The sequence below is a fragment of the Hemibagrus wyckioides genome, linkage group LG09 (genome assembly GCF_019097595.1).
Source record: "Hemibagrus wyckioides isolate EC202008001 linkage group LG09, SWU_Hwy_1.0, whole genome shotgun sequence".
Classification (NCBI taxonomy): Eukaryota; Metazoa; Chordata; class Actinopteri; order Siluriformes; family Bagridae; genus Hemibagrus; species Hemibagrus wyckioides.
The window spans coordinates 5,300,235-5,327,985 of NC_080718.1; the positions used below are offsets into that span (position 1 = coordinate 5,300,235).

The 27,751-nt window shown below is 38.9% G+C and overlaps 1 protein-coding gene across 10 annotated transcripts in view; it reads left to right on the plus strand.

Moving 5' to 3' along the window:
- nrxn3a (neurexin 3a) overlaps window positions 1-27,751 on the plus strand; it is a 316,041-nt gene that overhangs the window by 274,706 nt on the left and 13,584 nt on the right. For 4 of the 10 annotated variants that reach the window (XM_058398173.1, XM_058398174.1, XM_058398176.1 and 1 more), the window contains 3 exons: window positions 958-1,047; window positions 2,311-2,615; window positions 26,099-26,186. In XM_058398173.1, the coding sequence (XP_058254156.1) occupies window positions 958-1,047; window positions 2,311-2,615; window positions 26,099-26,186 (483 nt within the window). The remainder of the gene's footprint in view (window positions 1-957; window positions 1,048-2,310; window positions 2,616-26,098; window positions 26,187-27,751) is intronic. The other 6 variants (XM_058398175.1, XM_058398178.1, XM_058398179.1 and 3 more) reach the window with 3 other exon arrangements.

The following is a 27,751-nucleotide window of genomic DNA, read 5'->3' on the forward strand; positions in this document are numbered from 1 at the left end:
AGTAATAAATTGAAATCAGATCAATTGGACTTGGCTTTTGGGATTTATTCATTTATTTATTTATTTTTATTAGTGCTTTTTTCATATTTTACAGAAAATGTAGTTGTTTTATTTTACTTTTTATTCACACTCAGGACTGCAGTCGCTATAAATGTGTGTGTGTTTTTATATGTTTGTATGATAAAATCTTACTTCGTTATAAACACACTAACAAAAAAAAACTGGTTTAAATTTTTTTTTTAAATAAATGAATATATTTTAAATAATTAAATAAGAGTAATCAATTGAAATCAATTAATTGAAATTGAAATTATTTGTTTATTTATTTATTTATTTTTATTTTTTTTAAATGTATTTATTCATCAGTGCTTTGGGAAATGCTTTACAGAAAATGTAAATTTTTTTGTTTGTTTGTTTGTTTGTTTCAGTTTAGTGCAATTCTGTCAAATGCTTTAAAAAGGAAAAGAAAAAAAAGCAGTTGCTGTTCTTCCTGCAGATGTCCAGGACTTTGATGTTACTGTTGCTGACCCGTGCTATTAAAAGCTATTTTTAAAATAAAAAAACAAACAAACGTTAGCCACCTGTATGTTGTAGTCTGGATGATAAAGAGCAGGCGAAGTGACTCCAAGCGTCTAACGGTCAGCCGAGAGTCCGAGCCTGCTGCTCTTCATTATGCATCTATTCGACATGTACGCGATGAAGGAGAGGCAGTGGTGTAGATAATGACCGATGCTGGCTAGGAGACGATAACGAGCCTCTTGTTCCAGTCCGTTTGTCGGCCACCATCCAAGAGATGAAAAGAAAACTTAAGGCCAGCGCTAGAGTTTCAATAAAGAAAAAAAAAATCAAATAGAGCATAAATTTATTTGTCTAAATCCTTCTAAACGTGTTTAAAAGTCTTTTTAAATCGATGACATGCCATGATCGAGTGTTGAAGCTCTCTTTTAAACTTTAAAGGCAACAACGATAATGAGAGATTGCAAATGGCAAATAAGAAAATCCCGTTCAAATATGCCCGGCCTGTAGAGGAGTGGCTGCAAGAGAAAGGTAACCGGCACATTCTTTAACCTTCACTTTACCTTCAATAATCTCTCTCCCTCTCTCTCTCCCTCTCTCTCTCTCTCTCTCTCTCTCTCTCTCTCTCTCTCTTTCTCTCTATCTTTTTTGTTCTCTTTCTTGTCCTCTCTCTCTCTCTCTCTCTCTCTCTCCCTCCCTCTATCTTTCTCTCTCTCTCTCTCTCTCTCTCTCTCTCTCTCTCTCCCTTTCTCTCTATCTTTTTCATTCTCTTTCTTGTCCTCTCTCTCTCTCTCTCTCCCTCCCTCTATCTCTCCCTCTCTCTCTCCCTCTCTCTCTCTCTCTCTCTCTCTCTCTCTCTCTCTCTCTTTCCCTTTCTCTCTATCTTTTTTGTTCTCTTTCTTGTCCTCTCTCTCTCTCTCTCTCTCTCTCTCCCTCCCTCTATCTTTCTCTCTCTCTCTCTCTCTCTCTCTCTCTCTCTCTCTCTCTCTCTCTCTCCCTTTCTCTCTATCTTTTTCATTCTCTTTCTTGTCCTCTCTCTCTCTCTCTCTCTCTCTCTCTCTCTCCCTCCCTCTATCTTTCCCTCTCTCTCTCTCTCTCTCTCTCTCCCTTTCTCTCTATCTTTTTCATTCTCTTTCTTGTCCTCTCTCTCTCTCTCTCTCTCTCTCTCTCTCTCTCTCTCTCTCTCTCTCCCTCCCTCTATCTTTCCCTCTCTCTCTCTCTCTCTCCCTTTCTCTCTATCTTTTTCATTCTCTTTCTTGTCCTCTCTCTCTCTCTCTCTCTCTCTTGATTCAGAAGATTGCATGCACAGTGTGTAGTAAAACTCAAAATAGTAAATTTTCCATAAACTCAATGATAAAACGGTTATAAGTCCATCATAAATTCTTGATTCATCATGCCTATGATTTGTAGACTCATACTTCATCACGTTTTGTTTAAGCCTCAGCTTTTTAAAAAAAAAATATATATGTATAATTTGGTTTCATAAACTGTCTAATCATTTATCCAATTAGAGTCATTTCTTCAGTTCCAGGCTGCGTAATTCGCCAGTTTATAGCCTGACCTTTTCATTTATCATTTTTTATTATTTTTTATTTTTTTAACGGTTTTCCTGGTATGACATTTTGTGAGGTGGTCTAATTTAAAAAGGATCGTTAATCTTTCATCTCTGCTGCTGTGTTGAGATCGGTTTTGACGCTTCTGCTTCCTGCTGGTTTGTTTATTTATTTATTTAGTGTTTTATTTTTGTGTAATGATCCTTTCCGGATGTTGTATATCCCCTTGCTCTCGTCTCAGGGCGCCAGTTAACGATCTTCAACACACAGGCCACCATCACCATCGGTGGCACTGACCGCAGGAGGCCGTTTCAGGGCCAGCTCTCGGGGCTCTACTACAACGGGCTGAAGGTGCTCAATATGGCCGCTCAGGGCAACCCCAACATCCGGATCAACGGCAGTGTGAGGCTAGTGGGCGACGTCCCCGCTGCCGGGTCGGCTCGCACCACCGCCATGCCCCCAGAGATGTCCACCACCTTCATTGAGACCACCACCACCATGTCCACCACCACTACGAGAAAACACCGCTCACCACCGACAATATCGGTACTGCTACACACACACGCACACACACACACACACACACGCACACACACACACACACACACACACACACACACACACTTGTACATGAATACACTGCACTACTTCGCCAGTAGCCAGATACAATTTCTTTACACAAAATAGCAAAAAATAAATCTGACCTCTACTGATTACTACTGAGAGAAAGACGCTAGTCTTTTAATCGACTTATAACACAAGGACACTTTTTAAAGGGGTGAATAATAATTAGCTCATTTTTATTAGTCTGTATTCATTCATTCATTCATTCATTTAACTAGCTAGCTAGCTTCCGGGGAACTAAATCACGAGACGTTTACATGTCCAGTGAAATGAATTAATGATTTGCATGGTGTTTTTTTTATACCGTGAACACACACTATAACGAATCTGTTTATTCATACAGATATTTAAATCATCTTCTAAAGTTTCCAATGCTAATATGATTTCTTTTTGAGAAACAGGAAGAGTTTAGATTGGTTTAAGTAAAAAAGTGAGCACAAATTTACACAAAAATACATTATTTACAGTACAAGATCCCACCCTAAAATGAGCATATTTTTTTAAACTCTGAGCGCTCCTGCTCTCCTCTCTGGTGGCTAATTAGCATTCCGTTAAACCGAGTTTAGCCCTAATAAATAATTGTTGTTCAATTTTATTTTAATTTGTCTAACAGCGCTTAGTTTTTAAACGTTTCCTTGTAGCTCAGTAATGAAAGTCTTAACCTCTGAATTAGATCATGACCTGCGAGAAATTGTCCATCGATTGTCCACCGTGATGGATTCTGCCGTTTACAAGCGTAAACATCGACAATGTTCACACTTTTTTTGGTGTTTTCTCATCCTCCAGCTCATATTTAAGGATTTAATCTGAGAAGAAATGTATATAAAACATTCTACCCTTTATATTTTGCTCTGCTTGGTTTGATTTTCTGCTTCAAACGCAGTGTGTCATTTTCTAAGAGATCGTTGTTGTTGTTTTTTCCAGCAGTGTAGCCCCATGCACCAGTGATCACACATTACAACAAGACCATTTGGAAAGAATCGGCTACAAAAACAAGGGGTGGGGGAGAGAATGAATATGCAAATGGCTTGTTTTTGCAGGCCGTCACATAGGCAGGTGTGCATGAATGATTGTCAAGCAGCATGCAAATATCTCGGCTCTGGTTGTCAAACCGTCCAGGTGTCCGCCGGATTGTTTCGGGAAGGTTAGGAACTTTGAGAGCCGCCTCCACTTTAGCAGCTGAGCGGCACATAATTGGGTGTGTAGAGATATGTAAATGATGTGAACAGACAACGACATTCGCATGGCATTCGCATCACAGTTCGCATTGAACCCAGGCTTTTACATGTGTAAAGCTTCATACCGGTCCTGTAAAGCAGTACAGAGCTACATAAAGCTGTACAGAGCTACATAAAGCTGTATAGAGCTACACTATATTGCCAAAAGTATTCGCTCACCTGCCTTGACTCGCATATGAACTTAAGTGACATCCCATTCCTAATCCATAGGGTTCAATATGACGTCGGTCCACCCTTTGCAGCTATAACAACTTCAGCTCTTCTGGGAAGGCTGTCCACAAGGTTTAGGAGTGTGTTTATGGGAATTTTTGACCATTCTTCCAGAAGCGCATTTGTGAGGTCACACACTGATGTTGGACGAGAAGGCCTGGCTCTCAGTCTCCGCTCTAATTCATCCCAAAGGTGTTCTATCGGGTTGAGGTCAGGACTCTGTGCAGGCCAGTCAAGTTCATCCACACCAGACTCTGTCATCCATGTCTTTATGGACCTTGCTTTGGTCACTGGTGCACAGTCATGTTGGAAGAGGAAGGGGCCAGCTCCAAACTGTTCCCACAAAGTTGGGAGCATGGAATTGTCCAAAATGTCTTGGTATGCTGAAGCATTCAGAGTTCCTTTCACTGGAACTAAGGGGCCAAGCCCAGCTCCTGAAAAACAACCCCACACCATAATCCCCCCTCCACCAAACTTTACACTTGGCACAATGCAGTCAGACAAGTACCGTTCTCCTGGCAACCGCCAAACCCAGACTCGTCCATCAGATTGCCAGATGGAGAAGCGCGATTCGTCACTCCAGAGAACGCGTCTCCACTGCTCTAGAGTCCAGTGGCGGCGTGCTTTACACCACTGCATCCGACGCTTTGCATTGCACTTGGTGATGTATGGCTTGGATGCAGCTGCTCGGCCATGGAAACCCATTCCATGAAGCTCTCTGCGCACTGTTCTTGAGCTAATCTGAAGGCCACATGAAGTTTGGAGGTCTGTAGCGATTGACTCTGCAGAAAGTTGGCGACCTCTTCGCACTATGTGCCTCAGCATTCGTGGCTGAGTTGCTGTTGTTCCCAAACACTTCCAGGTTCTTATAATACAGCTGACAGTTGACTGTGGAATATTTAGGAGCGAGGAAATTTCACGACTGGATTTGCTGCACAGGTGGCATCCTATCACAGTTCCACGCTGGAATTCACTGAGCTCCTGAGAGCGACCCATTCTTTCACAAATGTTTGTAAAAACAGTCTGCATGCCTAGGTGCTTGATTTTATACACCTGTGGCCATGGAAGTGATTGGAACACCTGATTCTGATTATTTGGATGGGTGAGCGAATACTTTTGGCAATATAGTGTATATAAAGCAGTATAGAGCTACATAAAGCAGTATAGAGCACTACATAAAGCAGTGTAGAGCACTACATAATGCAGTATAGAGCACTACATAAAGCAGTGTAGAGCACTACATAAAGCAGTATAGAGCACTACATAAAGCAGTGTAGAGCACTACATAAAGTAGTAGAGAGCTACATAAAGCAGTATAGAGTGACATAAAGCAGTATAGAGCACTACATAATGCAGTATAGAGCTACATAAAGCAGTATAGAGAAGTGTAGAGCTAGATAAAGCAGTATAGTTACAAAGCACTATGAAGAAATATAGAACTATATAGAGCTGTATAATGCTGTATAAAGAAACATAGAGCTGCATAGAGCAGTATAAACAGAATTGAACTGTATAGAGCAGTATAGAACTGTCCAGAGCAGAATAAAGCTGTATAGAGCATTATAAAGCAGTATAACATGGCATAAAACTGTATTGACCAGTATAACATAGTATAGACCAATATAGAGCAATATAAAGCAGTATATAGATATATAGAGCAGTACAATGTTGTATAGAGCTGTATAAAGCAGTATAGAGCTGTATAGACCAGTATAACACTGTATCAAGCAGTACAATGCTGTATAGTGCTGTATAACTCAGTGTAAAGCAGTATAAAGCAGTATAGAGCTATATAAAACAGTATAGAAATGTATAGAGCAGTATATAGCTGTATAAAACAGTATAGAGCTATATAAAGCAGTATAGAGCTGTATAAAGCAGTATAGAGCTCTATGGAGCAGTATATAGCTGTATAAAGCAGTATAGAGCTATAGAGCAGTACAGCACAGTATAGAGCTATATAGAGCAGTATAACATGGTATAGAGCTGTGTAAAGCTTTATAGAGCTGTATAACACTGTATAGAGCTGTATAAAGCTTTATAGAGCTGTATAACACCGTATAGAGCTGTATAAAGCGGTGTAGAGCTGTTTAACACAGTATAAAGCAGTATAATGTAGTACATAGCTGTATAACAGTATAGAGCTGTATAAAGCGGTGTAGAGCTGTATATGGAGTATAGAGCTATATAACACAGTATAGAGCTGAATAATGCAATATAGAGCTGTATAATGGAGTATAGAGCTGTATAACACAGTATAGAGCTGTATAATGGAGTATAGAGCTGTATACACAGTATAGAGCTGAATAATGCAATATAGAGCTGTGTAACACAGTATAGAGCTGAATAATGCAATATAGAGCTGTATAAAGCGGTGTAGAGCTGTATAACACAGTATAAAGCAGTATAATGCAGTAACAAGCTGTATAATACAGTATAGAACTGTATAAAGCGGTGTAGCGCTATATAACACAGTATAGAGCTGTATAATGCAGTATAGAGCTGTATACACAGTATAATGCAGTATAGAGCTGTATAATGCCGTATAGAGCTGTATAAAGCAGTATAGAGCTGTATAACAGTATAGAGCAGTATAATGCAGTATAGAGCTGTATAATGTAGTATAGAGCTGTATAATGTAGTATAGAGCTGTATAATGCAGTATAGAGCTGTATAACACAGTATAGAGCTGTATACACAGTATAAAACAGTATAATGCAGTATAGAGCTGTATAATGCAGTATAGAGCTGTATACACAGTATAATGCAGTATAGAGCTGTATAATGCAGTATAGAGCTGTATAATGCAGTATAGAGCTGTATACACAGTATAATGCAGTATAGAGCTGTATAATGCCGTATAGAGCAGTATAACACAGTATAGAGCTGTATAATGCAGTATAGAGCTGTATAATGCAGTATAGAGCTGTATACACAGTATAAAACAGTATAATGCAGTATAGAGCTGTATAATGCAGTATAGAGCTGTATAATGCAGTATAAAACAGTATAATGCAGTATAGAGCTGTATAATGCAGTATAGAGCTGTATAATGCAGTATAGAGCTGTATACACAGTATAAAACAGTATAACACAGTATAGAGCTGTATACACAGTATAAAACAGTATAATGCAGTATAGAGCTGTATAATGCCATATAGAGCAGTATAACACAGTATAGAGCTGTATAATGCAGTATAGAGCTGTATAATGCAGTATAGAGCTGTATAATGTAGTATAGAGCTGTATACACAGTATAAAACAGTATAATGCAGTATAGAGCTGTATAACACAGTATAGAGCAGTATAATGCAGTATAAAGCAGTATAGAGCTGTATAACAGTATAGAGCAGTATAATGCAGTATAGAGCTGTATAATGCAGTATAGAGCTGTATAATGTAGTATAGAGATGTATACACAGTATAAAACAGTATAATGCAGTATAGAGCTGTATAATGCAGTATAGAGCTGTATAACACAGTATAGAGCTGTATAATGCAGTATAGAGCTGTATAACACAGTATAGAGCAGTATAATGCAGTATAGAGCTGTATAAAGCAGTATAGAGCTGTATAACAGTATAGAGCAGTATAATGCAGTATAGAGCTGTATAACACAGTATAGAGCAGTATAATGCAGTATAGAGCTGTATAAAGCAGTATAGAGCTGTATAAAGCAGTATAGAGCTGTATAAAGCGGTATAGAGCTGTATAACACAGTATAGAGCAGTATAATGCAGTATAGAGCTGTATAACACAGTATAGAGCAGTATAATGCAGTATAGAGCTGTATAAAGCAGTATAGAGCTGTATAAAGCAGTATAGAGCTGTATAAAGCGGTATAGAGCTGTATAACACAGTATAGAGCAGTATAATGCAGTATAGAGATGTATAATGCAGTATAGAGCTGTATAACACAGTATAGAGCTGTATAATGCAGTATAGAGCTGTATAACACAGTATAGAGCAGTATAATGCAGTATAGAGCTGTATAAAGCAGTATAGAGCTGTATAACAGTATAGAGCAGTATAATGCAGTATAGAGCTGTATAACAGTATAGAGCAGTATAATGCAGTATAGAGCTGTATAACAGTATAGAGCAGTATAATGCAGTATAGAGCTGTATAAAGCAGTATAGAGCTGTATAAAGCAGTATAGAGCTGTATAAAGCGGTATAGAGCTGTATAACACAGTATAGAGCAGTATAATGCAGTATAGAGCTGTATAACACAGTATAGAGCAGTATAATGCAGTATAGAGCTGTATAAAGCAGTATAGAGCTGTATAAAGCGGTATAGAGCTGTATAACACAGTATAGAGCAGTATAATGCAGTATAGAGCTGTATAAAGCAGCAGTCTCTGCTGGAACGTGATGAGCTTTTCATAACCACCGCGGGACAATGGGAGCTGGCTGTGTCTATATTAAAGCCATCTGTCTCTGATGTGTTCATGTGACTTGATCTGGAAAGGACAGAGTTTATATCTCTGCAGGCCCTGACTGGTCAGAAACCAGAAATCTCAGCACACACTTTCAAAAAAAAAAGCCAACTCTTAATTGCTCATTTTTATGCTCCGTGGCCGTTTTAGATCCGTTGTATTTGTGTTTAATTAGAATGTTGATTAGCTCCTTTACCTGGAAACGGCTTCGTAATTACTTTCTCCAAGTGCTTTCACTTAATCCTGAAGACATCGTAGATTAAATGTGTTGTCATTACCGCACACTTTGCTTTGTTGAGCACAAATTTTTTCCTCAGGATATCGTTACTGTCACTGGACCGTGCAGCGCGCTGAGGGATCGAGAGCGCTAGGCGGGTTTACGACCTCGCGGATTAACATATTAACTCCTTTTTTCCCCCCTTTCTCTTGTAGATACTAAGCCAAAATAAACACATCATGTCATGTGACAGAGGAACCGCGAGGCGTAAACTCCTCTGTTACAGAGACTTCTCCTTATAGAGTATACTTTGTCATGTGACTTCATGTTCATGTGAACGAGATTGCATATTAGAAGAAGCGCATTCATTAAAGGATCGAATAATGGATCGGCGCCTTCTGACCAATCAGAAGCTAGAAAAAAACGAGAGAGGGAATGACTGTTTATAGCTGCTATAACTTCAGTGGTGACATAATAAGAATGAGAAGCTTTTTATAAATAAATTAAATAAAATTTCCTTTGGTACAAAGGAATAAAACCATTCAGGATTTCAGGGTGGAAAAGGTAACTCCGCTTCATCACGCCACCCTGTCGCTGATCAATATCTTCTTCACGTAAATACTTTGGCTTTAAAATAATGAAAATTATAAAATCCTCGCAGAGCGGAGCAGGGTTACGGAAACGTCAGCTCTGAGCTCGACCGTGTCTGATGCTCCGGCTAAACCGTAGGAACACAGTCAAGCGTCACGCCGTGTTCCAGTCGGATCGCAACAGTCAAGCAACATGCAAATCTGGTGGACATGCAAAAGCCTGGAGCCGCGGCGTGATGGAGACTGAGATGGAAAAAATAGAAGAAGAAAAGATAAAGCAAACAGGGTCAGCCGTGTATCCAGCGGCCCTCGTGACACGATGCTACGCTCTGATCTGTTATCTGGGTGACTAATACGGAGTCATGGTGTGTAAAAGTGGGCGGGTTTTCTTACAGTTAACGCGGTGAGTCAGCGAGCTTGCGTATATTTTCTGGAAGCACGCTCTTACTACCGCCTCTGGGGCCGTCCTCCCACACAAATAAACATTAACACTTCACTTAGCATGAATTTCTGTCTATTTCATTCCGAAGCGAAGATGAAATCAGACCCGGTATAATTAGCACTTAACTATCCTACGTTTGAGGATGTAGCTTTTTATCCCTTCAGAGTTGAAAATAAATAAGCGCAGGTTTATTACGATGTGACACGCCGGAATGAGAGCGCTGATGTGACGAGTGCGCAGTGCGGTACAGTCGCAGCAGCTTGGGTGGCTTTCTTTTCTCTCTCTTTTTTTTCTTTTCCTCTTCCTTTTTTCTTTCTCCCTGTCGGCATGAAGGGGAGGCTCGGGCCCCGCTGCTGCAGAATTGGCAGAGGGATTCTCATTAAGACGTAGCAGCCGGGTAGGTCAACACGCCGCCGCTCGTGTTTGCATTCCCATCTTAATTTGTGCAAACAGGATCAGTAAACAAGCTGTCGGTTACAGTCGGGGAAGTAATTTAATTGTTGCACTGCAATCCCATGTATTACACAGAGAGAGAGAGGGAGAGGGTGAGATCAGGGAATGGGCCTATTTATACATATCATTTTCAGCAGCGGATCAGATTGGAATAAAAGCGACGGCTCGAGCTTAATTAAGATCAAGGGCAGGAAGAGAGAGTGAGAGAGACAGAAACAGACACACGGGTTCGGTGGCACTCATCCCCCTGGAGCTCTGATGTGAATCCCAGAGAGAGGGAAAGAAAAGCAAGAAATAAACATTTTAGGAATGCTGCTTTTTTAGGGAATGATTGAATGAAATTCAGGATTTAGAACAGAAATAATCCTTTTTTGGCAGTCGCGTGACGCTATGGCTTTCAAACAGTGACAAATGGGTATCTCCAGGGGTGCCAAAATTTCTGGAAGGCACTTTATAATTTATTATATTGAATTACAGTCTAATCTTCTTGTCTAAATCTGATCTACGATGCGTGTTCGATAAATAAAGCTGTTCATGAATGTTTCAGATTTAGCCGTAAATGACTAAGCGTCTATAAAGCACAGCTGATTTACATTTAGCCACGCCCATAAAACTCCATGAAAGGCGAGAAATGAAGACAACAAAATGGCAACTGGATCTTAACCTTCCAATAACGCAGCTCAGCCACTGCAGCTCGCCGGCTAGCGTTGACACTCGCGCTATAGATATTTACCCTTTTATAGGGTGCCAATACTTTTCTTCTAATGGAATAACTAGTCTTATTTCTCTTAATTCGTTGATCTGTTTTCATGAATTAGTTTATTTAACAGGAATAATAAGGAATTATGATTTTTTTACACGTTTTTCACTGATTATTGAAAGCTAGCAAGTAAACTCTGACCTGGCTAAACGCTGATATTTTTTTAAAAAGGTCCGTCCTCCTTGTCAATTCAGGAGTTTTTTTTTAAAGCCAGTATAAATGAACATTCAGCTCGTGTCCGTTTATTTGCATAAGGACCATAAGTCTTCCATCTTTAATGTGAGATTAACGGCGGAGTTTACGTGATAGAGCTGTAGATCTTTCTTCTGGCTATTGAAGTTAATGATGCTACGTGAGCTTTAACATGCGCCACTACGCCGCAGTTCGTATTCAGAGTAGCAGCCACTCCGTTTCCGTTTCATCATTTGATCTTGTTAAGAGGTTTAAGTTGAGCTCCTGTCATCTTCACTTTTTGAACGCAGCCTCAGGGCTGTACTATAAGGAATTAAACTCTGTGGGTCGTGTCGCGGCAGGAAAAAGAATCCATCCCTGTTTTATTTCTTTCGTACCACAGCAACATGCCGGCGATTAGGTTTTGTACGAATTAAAGAATGGCGCTTTTTATCTGTTTTTTTATTGTTGCATTCCTGTTGTGGAATGTCCTTCACCGGTCTCTATGTTTTTTTTCTGAATTCTGATTGGTCAGAACAGCAGCTCTGAGAAGCACAGTCATCATTGTTTCTATAGCAACAGCTCGTTCACAGGGACTTAAAAACACATTTACTGTAAGGAGATATTTATTTGGCGTTTGGGGAAGGAGTCTCCAGGATCAGCACTTTGAGTATAGCGACAGATTCAAACCCCATGGCCTGAAGAGTGTCACATGGAGAGAAACTTACTGATATAAATGTTGCATAAATATCTCTTTATATATGCATATACAGTATCTCTTCTGGGGAGCGGTGGTGGTTCAAGTGGTTAAATCTTGTTGATTGGAGGATTGGGGTTCAAGCCCCAGCACCACCAAGCTCCACTGTTGGGCAATTGAGCAAGGTCCTTAACCCTTCCTCTGCTCCAGGGGTGCTGTATAGGTTAAGTGAATCAGACTGAGTATCTCCTCATCATGGCACCTGTTAGTGGGTGGGATATATTAGGCAGCAAGTCAACATTTTGTCCTCAATGTTGATGTTAGAAGGAGGAAAAATGGACAAGTGTAAGGATTTGAGTGAGTTTGACGAGGGACCAAATTGTGATGGCTAGACCACTGGATCAGAGCATCTCCAAAACTGCAGCTCTTGTGGGGTGTTCCCGGTCTGCAGTGGTCAGTATCTATCAAAAGTGGTCCAAGGAAGGAACAGTGGTGAACCGGTGACAGGGTCATGGGCGGTCAAGGCTCATTGATGCACGTGGGGAGAGAAGGCTGGCCCGTGTGATCCGATCCAACAGACGAGCTACTGTTGCTCAAATTGCTGAAGAAGTTAATGCTGGTTCTGATAGAAAGGGGTCAGAATACACAGTGCAGGACAGTTTGTTGCGTATGAGGGTGCCCATGCTGACCCCCTGTGCACCGACAAACCTCTTTCAGCAGGATAATGCTCCGTGCCACAAAGCAAAAATGGTTCAGGAATGGTTTGATGACCACAGCAACCAGTTTGAGGTGTTGACTTGGCCTCCAAATTCCCCAGATCTCAATTCAATAGACAAGCGATCACGCATCCTTTCCTTCAGTTTTGTTCTTGTTTTAAAGCCCAGACTTCACACCGTAGACCATGTAAGGCATGTGGAGGTTAATTCTGCAGCCGGTGGTTATCTTGTGCTGGTAATCTGCTGTGCGCAGCAGTGGCCATAAGCCTGGCTGTGATAACTCTAGGAGCACACACTGAGGAAACCAACACAGAGAAATTGCCTTCGCATCCACGGGTGTAATTCCTGGCGGATTGTCGTGGATTTAATTAAACCTCCATACTGCAATGGTCCTAATTATTCTCACCGGGAAAACAGGATGTTTCTTCATGCTCAGTGTTTGTGTGGAGTAAACACCGGCTTTGAAAACTAGCAGGTTTTCAACAAAACGTTCGGGAATCAAGGACGCTATTAAATGATTTCAGATGTAACTAAAAACATACAGTCTCGGCAGATACCGAAGAAACTCGAAAAATTCTGAATTATACCTTTATAACACAGTTATAAACACTAATCTTTTTCAGATATATGTTAAAACTAATACTTTTTTTGATTTCATTACATATTTTTTCTCTCAAGTATAGAGTTTGTGAAACTCGATAAAAAAAAAATGAATGGAGATTTTTAAGTCACTATTGGTCACATGATCAGAGACCAGACCCTCATATTATGTGTGTAATAAATCTGCAATATAAATTAATAATTTATTTCAAACTTTACATCAGACTTCACAGACATCTGTGCAACAGATTTAACAATTTAAATAAAATAAAATAAATATATTTAAATTATTTTATTTTTTTTTACTACAGATGAGCATTAAAACAAATTTCTAAATATGTATTTATTTTTATTATTTTTATTTTTATTATTATATTATTGGACAATATAGTAGAATTGTATAAAACTATGAAAAGTGAAATTTATTTATTCTTCAAACATTTCACACTGAAAATGTCCAAAAAGAATTTATTAAATAAAATCAATAATTTTAATGATTATTACATTATTAAAACATAATAACTGTTTTAAATAAGTTTGTAATTCTTTCAATTTAATTAATTATTTTTTTAATTATATTGATGATATTTCAGATTTATTAATTATTTTATTGATATTAAAGTTTTTTTCCTAGCTCTTATAAACTGAATTGTAAAAAAATAAATAGACAATTAAATAGTAAATAAATAAATAGATAAATAAATCTTAATAAATAAATAAATAAATAAATAAATAAATAAATAAATAAAGCAAGTTTAGTCAAATCTTTTTCTAGAAGGACTTGCTGAAGATATTTCTCGTCCCAGTAAACATTTCCCTTTATTTTATGTAGATTTCCTCTGAGTTTACCTTTGCGTTTAACAGAAGCACGTTAACTCAGAGAGCCACCAGTTCACAGGTTAACAGCGTAACCCACAGGGACAGAGTTTAAAAAAGTCCGTCAGCAGAAGGGAGTTACTGCGCTGTCACAATAAAGCCTAATATTTCTCCCGAGTTCCAGAGTTAAGAATCCAATTACGAAAGTCTCCGCTGTGCACAGCACTGATACGTTTCAGAAGGTGCTGACAAGCCACGTGGGAGGAGGAGGAGGAGGAGGAGGAGGGATATTAAAAACCAGCCGATTTTGCTAACCTTAAAAAGACGCCACTCCTGATTTATGGAAATGTGAGAGTCGAGCGAGGACGAGCCGGAGACGAGTCGGAGTCGGGGAGGTGAACGGAGCTCAGACTCGAGTCCAGATCAGAGTAGAGTTTACTTTTACTCTTTACTGAGTTTCACAACAACGTCTCTGTAGATGTTCAGGCGCAGTCCTGCAGCGTATTTCAGCAGAAATGATGGATGATATTTGATTTATTTAACATGATTCCAAAATGGAGATGCCTTTCATAAGTGACTAATTATTACAAATATGTTTATTAATATTATTTAAATATTAAATATTTAAATATACTTAAATATATTATTATTATTATTATTATTATTATTATTATTATTATTATTATTATTATTATTATTATTAACAACTATTATATTAAATGTTAGATATAGTTATATATTTAAAAAATAATAGATGTTTTCAAAAATAAATACATATTAAAAAAAAAACAGATAAACATCACCCCAATCATGAAATCACCTTCAAGAAGGATAACAGGGTTAAAAAAAAATATGTAAAAAGTAATTTATGTATAAAGACTAAATGCAGCGAAGCCAGTTTACTTTTTTTTGTTTTAGATCCTAGCCTTTCGTCTATTTCCTGTTACTTGATTTCCATGTGAAGTCTTGGTGCATATTTACGCCTCGTTCTGTTTATCCCTGTGTTGCTGATGATCGCTTTTGGATTTCTCAATAATTAAACAAAGAAAATGCTAAATTTACGGCCTAGCTCCTTCTGTACAGCGTGTTACGACAATAATACGCAAGTAATTTTAGAACACCAGCATTTCCAAGTTCGGCCAAGTTTTTTTATTTTTTTTGCAATAAAGCAGCACGAGTGAAGTGTTGAAAGTGGAGAGTGTGTACACCTTCCTCACTTGTCCTCTTCCTGCTAACGTGCGATGTTCTTCAACTTCCATCCTCTCACATAGAAGAGGTGATATTTCTTATCTGAGGATATTAAGAGTGTGTGTGTGTGTGTGTGTGTGCAAATAATAAAGCGAGGCTGCCGAGTGCCACGCAGTCCATAAAGCTGATATACCGGTTCTGCTCCTGTCCTGCTTTTCTATCTTCATCTTCTCCTTCATGTCCCGTTCTCTCGACGCTCACAAACACACACCCGATTCGCTCTTTATCTCCACGTCCTCTTTTCTCCTTCCAAATTAAACAGACCCGCCGCAATAAAAGACGCCGCTTTAGATTTGAATCTGTAATTGAAACAAACTGCGTATTGCTTTTCTAATTTTAGCCGGCGTGTCTGACTGGGACTCGTACGCTCCCCGGTGACCTTGCGCTCCTGGCTGCGAGAATGATTAAAGATCAAGGACTGGAACTATTTCCTTTCAAATGGAAGATGAATGGAGGCTGTTTGGAAGTGGCTGCATTGCCCCCGAGCAATTAGTCTGTAGTCATGAAGCACCGGCTTCTGTATTTTTTGAACGAAGCGATTGTGGTTTCTTCTTGCGATTATTATACGTCGATATTACCTTTACAGACCTGAAGGAAAGGTAAAAGACTGCTTTAAATATCATTTGAATCCATCTAGTGCATTTCTTCATGAATCCTTTCAAGCTTGTTGTAGGCTTCACAAGTTGTCCATTAGGTCACATGACCATAATAAGTCTAGAACCAATCATCGCTATTCAGACCCGCCCTTCAAAAAGAACAAATCTTGACCAAATGTTTGAACACAGGTTTGTGGACATCTTAAACTGAACTACCTTAAACTGTTACTGCGCAGTCGTATAGAACGTCTCTGTGTGCAGCATGGTCATGTCTCTCTGCACAAAGCCCCTCAGCTCCATGAAGACATGGTGTGGAGGTGAAGGTTGGAGAAAGTGGAAGATCTGCAGTGTCCTGCACAGAGCCCTGACTCTGACTCAACCCCACTGAACACCTTCAGGATGAACTGGAACTGGAGTCTCTTCAGTATCCCAACATCAGAGTCTGATCTCACTAATGCTCTTATGGAAGGAACACAAATCCACACAGCCAGCATCTAGTGGAAAACCTTCCAGGAGAGGAGAGGAGAGGAGAGGAAAGGAGAGAGAAGAGGAAAGGAGAAAGAGGATGAGAGAAAAGGAGAGGAGAGGAAAGGAGAAGAGAGAAATAAAAGGAAGAGAAGATGAGAGGAGAGGGGAAGAGAGAAAAGGAGAGGAGAGAAGAACAGAGGAGAGAAAAGGAGAGAAGAGAACCGAAGAGACGAGAAGAGGAGAGGAGAGGAGATGAGAAGAGAGAAACAGAAAGAAGAGAAGCGAAGAGGAGATGAGAGGAGAGAAACGGAAAGAAGAGAAGAGAAGTGAAGAGGAGATGAGAGGAGAGAAACGGAAAGAAGAGAAGTGAAGAGGAGATGAGAGGAGAGAAACGGAGAGAAGAGAAGAATAGAGGAGAAGAGAGGAGATGAGAGGAGAGAAACTGAGAGAAGAGGAGAAGAGATGAGAGGAGAGAAACGGAGAGAATAGAGGAGAAGAGAAGAGAAAGATGTTCTACAAGCACATGTGGACATGATATCCAGTGGATATAGTGGATTTAACCTGGAGATCATTATGATGTAATCTTTCTGTAAAAAACATGACAGTCATGATGGACTTGAGGAAGGAAGCCGGATTAAAAATAAACGTCACTGACCTCATTTTAATGATGTTTCTACAGACACACAGAAAGGTTGTTCAGTTTGACGCGTATCGGACACGCGATCAGAGCGGCTGCTGGGGAGCGCTCAGCGAGACGAGATGACAGGAGACAGGGACGAGACGGGAGGGACGGGTCCGGCATTTTTTATTTATTTATTTCACTTTTTTTTTGTGAAAAGAATCTTCTCTGGTGTTATTGATTGGGCGTGTAAGACAAGCCGCTCGCTCTCCGGCCTGTCAGAGCAGAGACGGACACCCTGGCATCGGCGCTCCCGGTGGAGACACGGCCTCGCATCATTATCTCTCGCGGAAAAGAAAGTCGCAGTTTGACTTTCTCTCCCAGTCGCGTTCAAAGCCACGGCAAATCACTCCACAGCGTCCCGACGAGGACGTGCCGCGAGATGGATCTTCATCCTAATTACACACTTGATTGAAGTCTTAATAACGCAGGACGTCAGCTCGAATCTCACCCGACGACACCGAGGCTCATTATTTTTCATTTGCTAAATCCTGGGTTTAGAGATTGAAGTAAAAGGAACCAGTCTCGAGACTGAAGCGTTTTCGTGGACTCGCAGGATGAGGTCTTGTTTTTTTTTTTACGGTGAACAGAAGATTAAAATATTTACGCCTGGAAGAATGTTTTATCTTTATGGTTTTATATTCAGAGTGACGGCAATTAAAATATGCAGATTTATTTTAAGGGTTTATTTTAGGTTTAATTTTTTTTCTCATTCTCAGTGGTTTCGCCGTATGAGAGATAATTGCTGTCTTTTTTTTTTTTTTCAAGAAGCCTTTATTATCTTCCTGGTAGCTATTATCTTTATTATCTTTATCTTCCTCTTAGCCTTATATATATATCTTTTCTTCACATATCCCAGCTGAGGAAGTTGGGGTCAGAAACCACAGGGGCTAGTTATGATCCAGTGTCAGCAATTTGTAGCACTCTTTATTTAAATTTTTTTAATTTTTTTATAACGATGATGCTGTAACTAGTAATGATTTGTTCATAAACGATTCGTTCATTTTATACAAATCCTTAATTTGACTCCTGAACAACAGCGAGTCGTCTCAGAGAAGGATTCTGTTAAAGTCGATGGGCTTTAATGAATAAAAGGTGTAATATTTAGTAGTAAAGTAGTGGAAGGACACTTTGCTCCGTCACACCGTCACACCGTCCATTATATTCCTGAACTGCTTTATTTCTCACTCAGCACTTCTTCCTGTTCTATGAGGCGTGTTTAAGGATGAAGAAGTCCACATCATCCGTTTTAACCCCTTATCATTCAACTCCTATAACTCACAGTTAATCTATACATCTCTAAACAGACTGACCATCGGGACACTTTAAATCAGGCCGAGCGTAAAAACATGACATGGGGAACTTCTTAAATCTGCTGGATTATTCCACTGTCAGCGCTTTGCTCTCTGCTGGCTAATCGATTAGGAGCGGGGCCACCGCTGTGAAATGAACGATCTGACGCCTTTCTCCGCTCTAAATCACACCCCGGGTGTTATATCTCAGTGATGTACGTCTGCAGGCTTTCCGCTCGGGACACGCTGATGGATTCGTCCGTGTGTCTGAACCCGGCTCGGCTCCCCCCTCTAAATATTTATTTTTTCCTCGCCGAGCGTTTGGAAACATTCGCGGAATAATTCCGCCGTTTTAATTCTAAAAAAGTGAACGCTCTTTAACTGATTAAAACCGTAAATTTTGGATTTTTTTTTTAAGATATTTTTTTATGCCAGATTGAGTCGTTTATTCGGCGTGAGAACGATTAAAAGAAAAAAGGATTTCAGGTCAGAGAGAGAGAGAGAGCGGAAACGTTGCTTTCATTCTTTGATTTCTAATGGAAATGAATTTATTTTTTTCCCCCCTTCCATTTCATCAACTGACAGGTTAAATGGGAGAATAAGTGGCGAAGCGTTCGATAATAAACTCCGCGTCTTTAAGAATAATGGCTTAAAGACGTCTGAGCTCAGCCGCAATTTTAGCTTAAATGCTGAAAGTTTGACAAAAGACGCTCTCTGACCTTCATTAAACAATTTCACCAGACAAGGCGAGTGAAAAGGAGAGGAGTTTCTGTGAGCACTTAAATATACTTGTCTTTTTTTTCTTTTTCAGCAGATAAAGAAGTTAGAAATAAAAGAACGTTGAAAGGATCGACGTTAGCGTCAAAGTTAAGGATCCGATCTTATGACCAGAATCTGAAAGTTGTGATTATTAGCGTGAGATGTGACACGAGGCACAGGTCCAGTGGGGAGGTTTTTTGTTTGTTTATTTAATTTTTTTTTCTTCTTCACTTTATTAATTTCCACATAATATTTCTTTTTTTTTTCAAATAAAATTAATTTATTTTCTTGTGTTTTTTCTAAATAAGATTACTTTCGATTATTTAAGATTAGTTTTTTACCTGATTTGCATAAGATTTATTTTTTTTTTTTATTTCATTTAATATTTCCTCCTCAAGCGATTCAATTCTATTTATTAATTTATTTTTGTTTTTTATAGTAAGGGAAAATTTAAGGAAGATACAAAGATTAACAGCTAAAATAGACCATGATGCACCTTTTTTTTTTTTTGTAAAGAATTATTTTAGATCACTCTTAAAAAATCAATAGATAAAAATTATTCAACAAATAAATAAATAAATCAATTACAAAAATTAATCAATAAAAAAATAAATTGTTAAAATTTGATGAATTAAATAATAAATGTGTGTAAATTTGTGAAATTAAAAAAAGGGGTGAAATAATTAAGAAATAAGTTATAAAATGTTTTGGAAGACAATTCAGTCATAACTTTTTTTTTGGCATTTTATAAATGTTGCTATTTTATAAATAGCAGGAAAAGTCATAACCGAGTGCTCGGGATATTTTTTAACGAGATGCTTGTTTTGTTTTTAGCTGCTGATTTTTTTTAAACCATCTAAAAGTCTTTTAACCCCGAACCCCGACGTCCTCACTTTCCTTTCCGAGCGTCTGCCGTCGTTTCTTTCACCTTCTGCTTGATTCTTTCCTCCAGTCAACATCTGCCACGAGTGTTAATAATGAGCCCTCTGCTCTGCCAGCCATGTCCTCCTACCAACACACATGTCAATAGAAGTACTTATCTCCTCGGGAAAACGTGTGCCGAGGGCTTTATTTGGACGCGTTTCAAGGTCAGCAGTCAGCAAAACACTGCGTTCTGTACTCCATGCTAATGCCGAGGAAAAAAGTCGGCTTTGATGGAAACTTCTTGACGCATTCTAGCGGTTTATTTTTAATACGAGCGAGCGCCTCGTTTGACCTCAGCAGAGCTTAGCTGTAGAGGCTTGTTGCTTTTTTTGGTGTTGTTTAGACCCCTTCAGTCTCTCTAATTGAGATGCTGCTGCTCTTCTTCTGCTCCATCATTCCTCAGCTCGCTCCTGCACCCAGTAGGACGCTAATATTTCCTGGCACCCGCTCGGGTCGGGGCTGTCAGTTATCTCTGAGTCGAGCCACGGTAAATATCCTGCATTGATTAAGTCGATTTGCATAGGGCTCAAGTCGAGGAGCTGAATGCAAACCAGCAGCATTTGCAGCCAAAATACCGGCTCGAGAAGCTCCAGAGCCTCAGCGCCGCCCGATCCCGCAGCTTTCACTTCTCGGAGACTGTAGCTCTCGGAGGCGCATCCGGACCGTGGTATAAAGACTGAATATACGCATGAGCACATGTTCTTTCGGCTCTCGACTCTTTTAAAAAGCAGCACCGGCGGTCCGACCCAGGGAACCACCCTGGGGCGCCGTTATTTTTTCATTTCATTCATCAAAAAGTTGGGCAAAAAGCTGACCTGTGTTTTTTTTTCTTCTTGTGGGGAAAAAACAGAACATGCAGTTCGAAATGTCAATGATTCGATTTTTTGCCCAGTGGTTTCTGCTTGTTAAAAAAAGTTGGACTCTAACTAGCTAGCTAGTAACAAACCAGAGTTAGAAGTTAACAGCTAATGCATGCTAACACCTCACTAACAACTGTTGTTCAGGGTGGAGCTTCGATTCAGTCAGACAGTAAAAAATTTTGCCCAGTGGTTTCTGCTTGCTGAAAAAAATTCTCACAGTTAGAAGTTAACGGCTAACACATGCTAGCACCTCGCTAACACACTGCTAACTGGTGTTCTGGGCAGAACTTCGATTCGTTCAAACTGTAGCATTTGTTGCCCAGTGGTTTCTGCTTGTTAAAAACTAACTAGCTAGCTAGAAACAAAACAGAGTTAGAAATTAACGGCTAACACATGCTAACACCTCACTTACACCTCGCTAACTGGCTACAGCTAGCCATGATGGCGGTAACCTTTTTTTTTTCTTCTACGGAAAAAGAACAAAACATCCCATTCAAAATGTCAATAATTCGAATTTTTTGCCCTGTTTTTCTGCTTGTTAAAACAAGTTAGACCCTAACTAGCTAGCTAGAAACAAACCAGTGTTAACACACGCTAACACCTCGCTAACTGGCTACCACGAGCCATAACCTGTTGATGTGAAAGATAAAGGAACCATCTGCAGCTTTTTTCAGAAACTCAGACCTCAAACATTTGGATTAAATGCTAACTTGATTTATTGATCGTTTTTTTAGCTGCTATTAGGAAATGGAAGCGCTCGGATGATCCTGATGTCACTGCTGATTAGCGTTATTATATAACCAGCCACAAAAACCCCAGCATCCTCGTTTTCCTCCTTTGCGCTTTCTGGTTAGGTCCTACACTCATTCACGCTTCAAGCTTCTTACCTTGAGGACACAAAAATAGAGTCAGATTAACGCAGAAAAGGGATTTTATTTATTTATTTATTTATTTATTTTGCAAAGTGGCTAGCTTTTGATGCAGCCTCATTGAAGATGCACAATGAGCTAATCTCGACAGGATTGGAGTCTCTGGCCGAACTGCAGACTTATCAGCTTCTCTTGTTTACCGATGCCTCTGCAGTAGATGTATATATATATATATATATATATCAGCATACACCACCGCTTTTACCTAGCAGATTAGCGATTAGTGAGCATGCTAACTGCGTGCAGTTTTTGAGATTTATTTTCCTCAGTAAGCAATCCAAGCACTTTTTCCCTTCACCAGAACCACAGGCTATTTGAAGAAAATCTGCCTACTGAAAGCGAAGCGTTTGTGTGGAGGAAACGTCAGCGTTCCCCTGAACGAGGCGTCATCACATTTCAGCGCGTGTGCACTTCACGTCGAGAGGCCGGTGATCCCATCACTGAAGCTCAGTCCTCATCAGAGCGCTCTTCTTCTCATACTCCAGCCCTGATTTCGCGAGCGTTCGTATGCGTGATAGTGCTGCGGGTTAAAGGAGGAGAAAACTCTTTAAATCAGGGTCTCGGTGTGATGAGCATTCAGGGCGGAGCTTCGATCCGTTCAGAATGTAAAATAAGTGTGTAGGCATGAGGACGGTGTTGGATTAATGACCTGAATGTGAACATTCTGAACATCTTGATTACGGTGTACAGGGTCTCGGTGTGATGAGCGTTCGGGGCGGAGCGCCGAGTGTTCGGGGTGGAGCTTTGAGTATTCAGGGCGGAGTCAGAATGTAAAATAAGTGTGTAGGCATGAGGACAGTGTTGGATTAATGACCTGAATGTGAATCTTGTCAACATCTTGATTACGGTGTAGGTTATGAGCTTAGAGCTGAGGTCCTTGACTTTTATACATTTATTAACAAACATCAAGCTTCACCGTATTTATTTTTTTATTAATTTTTACATTTTAGTACGAATTTCTCACCTCAGCTCTGTGAGATTCGTTTCGGACCGAATCGATTCTCTGTGTTTGAACTCAAGGTCCTGATCATTTACATAGAGCTCAAAGCCACGGAGCGTCGCTGCACGGCCTGCCGGCTCTTATCCAGAGAGATCCCGAGAGGAATCGATAAACACTTGGAATCTTGATTTGGACCTGAAAATCATTTGTTCTTTAAATAATGAATCATTTCTCCAACGCTGAGAATAAATGGAATGGATTTAGGTGGATTTGCTTATCTCTTGGACACCATAAAGCATTACACTCTCACGGCTTTGGAAAGCATTTGGAGGGGAAAAAAGAGGCTAATCTCCCGGGAATTCGATATAAACTTCCTGTCAGTGTCAGAAAAGGGACGTGATTAAGCCTCGGTGCAGAGATGAACGCTGAAATGCTGTGATACTCTATAACATCTTCCATTGTTTCTGTTGGATTAAGTCTTTCTTCTGCCTGCAGAGAAAAACAACGCTATAAATAAGTGATTATAAAGTGCAGAAACTCCACAGAACTTACAGCAGGAAAAAATACAGAAATATAGAGGAGAGATTTTCTAAGCTGGCGGCTGCTTGTTTTTTTGTAGGAGGTGTTTATTACACTTTTACACAGTGCCTTCGTAAGACTTTTATTACATGTTGCAAACCAGTATCAACATTTATAGCGCCCTATTTCTGTACATATGCACCATCATTAAATGACATCAAAAGATTGAAATTTTATCAATTATTCAACTGACATAACACTTGAGTCGCGTGACATTCGGCTGACATAGGGCTTATGACCCTTTCCAGGCTTAATTACTGCATGACGTCTGACTTCTGTCAACACTGAAGTGTCAGAAGCGATCATAAGGTGAAATAAAAAAATGCAAATTACTCAAGAACTAGAGAAAAAATACATAACTGACATATGGGTGTCACAAAATTGTAATAAGTACTCATAAAATATTATAAGCAGTCATAAGAACCACACTACACTCAAGAACTAGAGAATATCAAAAACCCTACATAACCCTGACTACACCCAGTCTACTGTCACTGTCAGTCCTGTGCTATCTGGCAGTGTTATAATGCATCATTAGTGTTATTAACACCGAAAGTCATGCTCATAATACACTACAGAGAATCTGCTGAAAGTGCATCAGTATTGATGGGTTTTTTTCCAGCTGAGACATTATCGCATAATTCTTTATGAAGACATATGTACAGTATGTCATGGTGTTATAAGGGGCCTATGAACATTATATGAAATTTAAGATTCCAGACAGACAGACAGACAGACACACAGACAGACAGACAGATAGATAGATAGATAGATAGATAGATAGATAGATAGATAGATAGATAGATAGATAGATAGATAGATAGATAGATAGATGGATGGATGGATGGATGGATGGATAGATAGATAGATAGATAGATAGATAGATAGATAGATAGATAGATAGATAGATAGATAGATAGATAGATAGATAGATAGACACACAGACAGATAGATAGATAGATAGATAGATAGATAGATAGATAGATAGATAGATAGATAGATAGATAGATAGATAGATAGACAGACAGATAGACAGACAGACAGACAGACAGATAGATAAATAGATAGATTCTGTTGTTATTTAAATATTTTAATTTAATAATTCATTAATTTATATATAAATAGCTGTAAAAATGGATGAATAAATGTGTGTAATATTTATTTCTCAAGTCTATTTTCCTGGGAGTCTTTTCCTGCATGCGCAGCGTCTCAGACCTCTCAGCGATTGTAGGTCAGAGTTCTTAAGCTGTTTATGATATTTAGCGTCCGTCTCCCATTCCGAGCGGGAAAACCGGAGATCGTTTCAAATTTTCTCTAGAATCAGTCAATTACCTTTCTCATCACCTTCTGCATCTGCCATCTCTCCCTGTCTTTCAGCCGCAAGATGAGTCATTTGCCACACTAAATATAAATTCAATGAATAATTTTATATTTACTCAGAGAGATATTCCACAGCGCTCCGGCGTGGAGAGCCTCCCGGTCCGCCATCTCCCGCCTTTCCGATGCGCATTCAAATGCCTTTTACTGCTTAACTTGACCAAAGTGAGGAAAAATCTCATCCCCAGTCATCCGAAGCCATCAGCAGTGTCGAGGGGAAGTGGAAGGGTAATGCTGGGGCTGAGATGAGGGTGAGGCGAGGCGGGGAGGTGGTGCGGATGCTAAGGTGGGGGTATTTATTTATTATCCAGTCAAAACCAATCGCCAAGCGCTTTCACAGATGAGAGTACTCTCCATTACGTCTTCTGTTATTTATAATTTCATAAAGCCGCTCTATGACAGTACTTATTTTATCCCGCATTCGAATCTGCACCTAATAAAAACATGCCAAGCACAATGTGTGTGTGTGTGTGTGTGTGTGTATGAAAAACGAGCTCTCGGTGTCGACCGGTGCGAGCCACCGAAGGTTTTGAAGAGGGGGTAAATCAGAAGCGTAGCCGACGTGGGCCGAGCGCACAGATAATCTCCGACTCCGGCGCCGGATCCGGACCTCTGCTCTCCTCTCAAAAGCAGTGATGCACAGTAATGAAAATCCAAGCAAACTATTAAAATTCCAAATGGAGGTGACGACCAGAAACGATCCTCCAGAATGAGTTGGAAATAAACCCAAGAGGAGTGCGGCTTTGAAGGTGGTGTTTTATTTAAAAGTCAAGTGAGTCGTCAGGTCAGGCGCTGAAACTTCTACAGATTTTCGTCCCGTTTGGTTTCGGATGAATTTGGGATTCATCCGAAACCAAACGAATTTGGATTTTTGAATTTGGAGGAATTGTGTTTTCTGCTCGTCCTCGCTAGTATCCGGGAAACCCGAAAAGAACAACGTCTCAGAAGCATAACCTACATTCAGAGTGATTTTGTCAGGCGATCAGAATATTCTTACGATGATCTTCAGGAAATTTGGATGATGCAACTTCCTGCTGTGGAGCATTTCATTTCAGGGACGACGGGTTCAGGCCACGCGGTCGAGGGGATGAACTACAAATAGACACTTTTGTTGGAAAAGCATATTTCAAACATGATCTGTTATTTTATTAATGTTGAAATATAAATAAAAGTACAAGATGCTAACAGTCTTTACATCATGCACTCTGTGCTCTAACTATGATGAAGGTGATGCAGAATCGGTCGAGTGGATGAAAAAAACCGAACACTTTTCATGGGAAAGGACGCTTCAAACAAAATTCTGTTATGTTTTTTAATGTTAAAATGTAAATAAAAATGGAAAGGTGATACAGATTGAGCCTCAGTCACAGAATCTCTCTGTCTGTTTGTTTGGTTGGTTCGTTTAGAGCACGGACGACATCGTGACGTCAGCCGAGTGCTCCAACGACGACGAGGACCTGGAGGAGTGCAACTTCGAGCACGCAGGTGGGCTAGGTCAGTTTAATTCTGCTTGCTCCTATGTGGTGGTCTTTCATTTTGCAACGGAGGATCAGATCCTCAAAGCATCGCCGCCCCCCCATGGATTGATAAAGTGTAACTTCCTGTCTAGCTAAAGCAAAGCCAACTTCCTGTCTAGCAAAGACGACCCAAGCAAGTCATTCGTTCAGAGCTTATCTTTTAATCTAAATTCCACTCAGTCAGTCTTTAAGAGATCCCCTGGAAATAAATCGGCACCTGTTACGAGCTACACTTGGCCATGGGGTTTTCCGAAGTGGTTAACATGCTCACATTTCCTGCTAATTTTGTCTTCCCCATCTCTCATGAGGATGTACGAGCAAAATTAGTACCGAGACGTGACATGTTCTCTGCATTGATGCTTCAAAATGTATCATAATCAGAGGTTTTCTGTCATGTGACACTGGATTGCATTTTCCATGATACATTTTGAGATGTCTCAATTTTATTTTATTTTAATTTTTCCTTTCACGCCAAGTTATAGTGTGATATGTAGAAGAGTAATTGTGATGAAAGTAGTGTTTCTTATTTGTTTTGGTTCCCTCATTATTTTAAAGGCTTAAGTTAAGCATTTTAATAGAGAACAGATATCATCGAATTTCTGTGTACAAATTGTTTCTTTCTTCTTCTTTTTTTCATTTTCATTTTGTTTTGTTTTTTTTATGTATTTTTCAAACAAGTTATTCTGCTGAGAATTTTTTCCCCTCAATCCAAATAAGATATTAATATTAAAAAAAATATATCAAATATAAAACAGATTTAAATTCAGAATGCTTTTTGAAAGAAGTTGGGTTTTGGCTTTTTTTGGAATGATTTAAAAAAAAAAAATCTACATTTCGTCTGTCTTCTCACTGTAAAGCTCTCAAATATAAAAACCACCATTTTAATAAAAACAAATGTATATAATTTAATATTAAAATTTAATATAATTATTTTAAATATAATATAATATAATATAATATAATATAATATAATATAATATAATATAATATAATATAATATAATATAAAACAATAAATGTAATATAAAATATAATATAATAAAATATAATACAATTTGTTTAAAATTATTATAATCATTTTAAAAAAGTTAAATGTGACTCTGTGTCTAAAAATTCTCAAATATATTTATTTAATAATAATAAATAATAAACAAATAAATAAATGCAAATGTGATATGTAAATACAAATAAATAAATATAATATATAATATATATAATATATAAATATAATTAATATCGAGTCTTAGATAGTCCTTTTAATTCAAATTAATTTTTAAATGTGATTTTAAATTTTTAATAAAAAAATTCTAGTATTTTTTAAATGGCTAAGATGATATAGCTGTACATTTTTGTTTACATAAATAAATAGAGTACTACAGGAAGAGCAACACAATTTTTTTATTGGAAGTAAATAATTGTATTTTTCTCTTTTTTTTTTATTTAGTAAAACGTCAAAACATCATAAGGGGAAAGTCCCATCACTGAAATAAATAAATAAATAAATAATTCACTGTTGTCCTTTTATATCAAAGATAAAGCATTG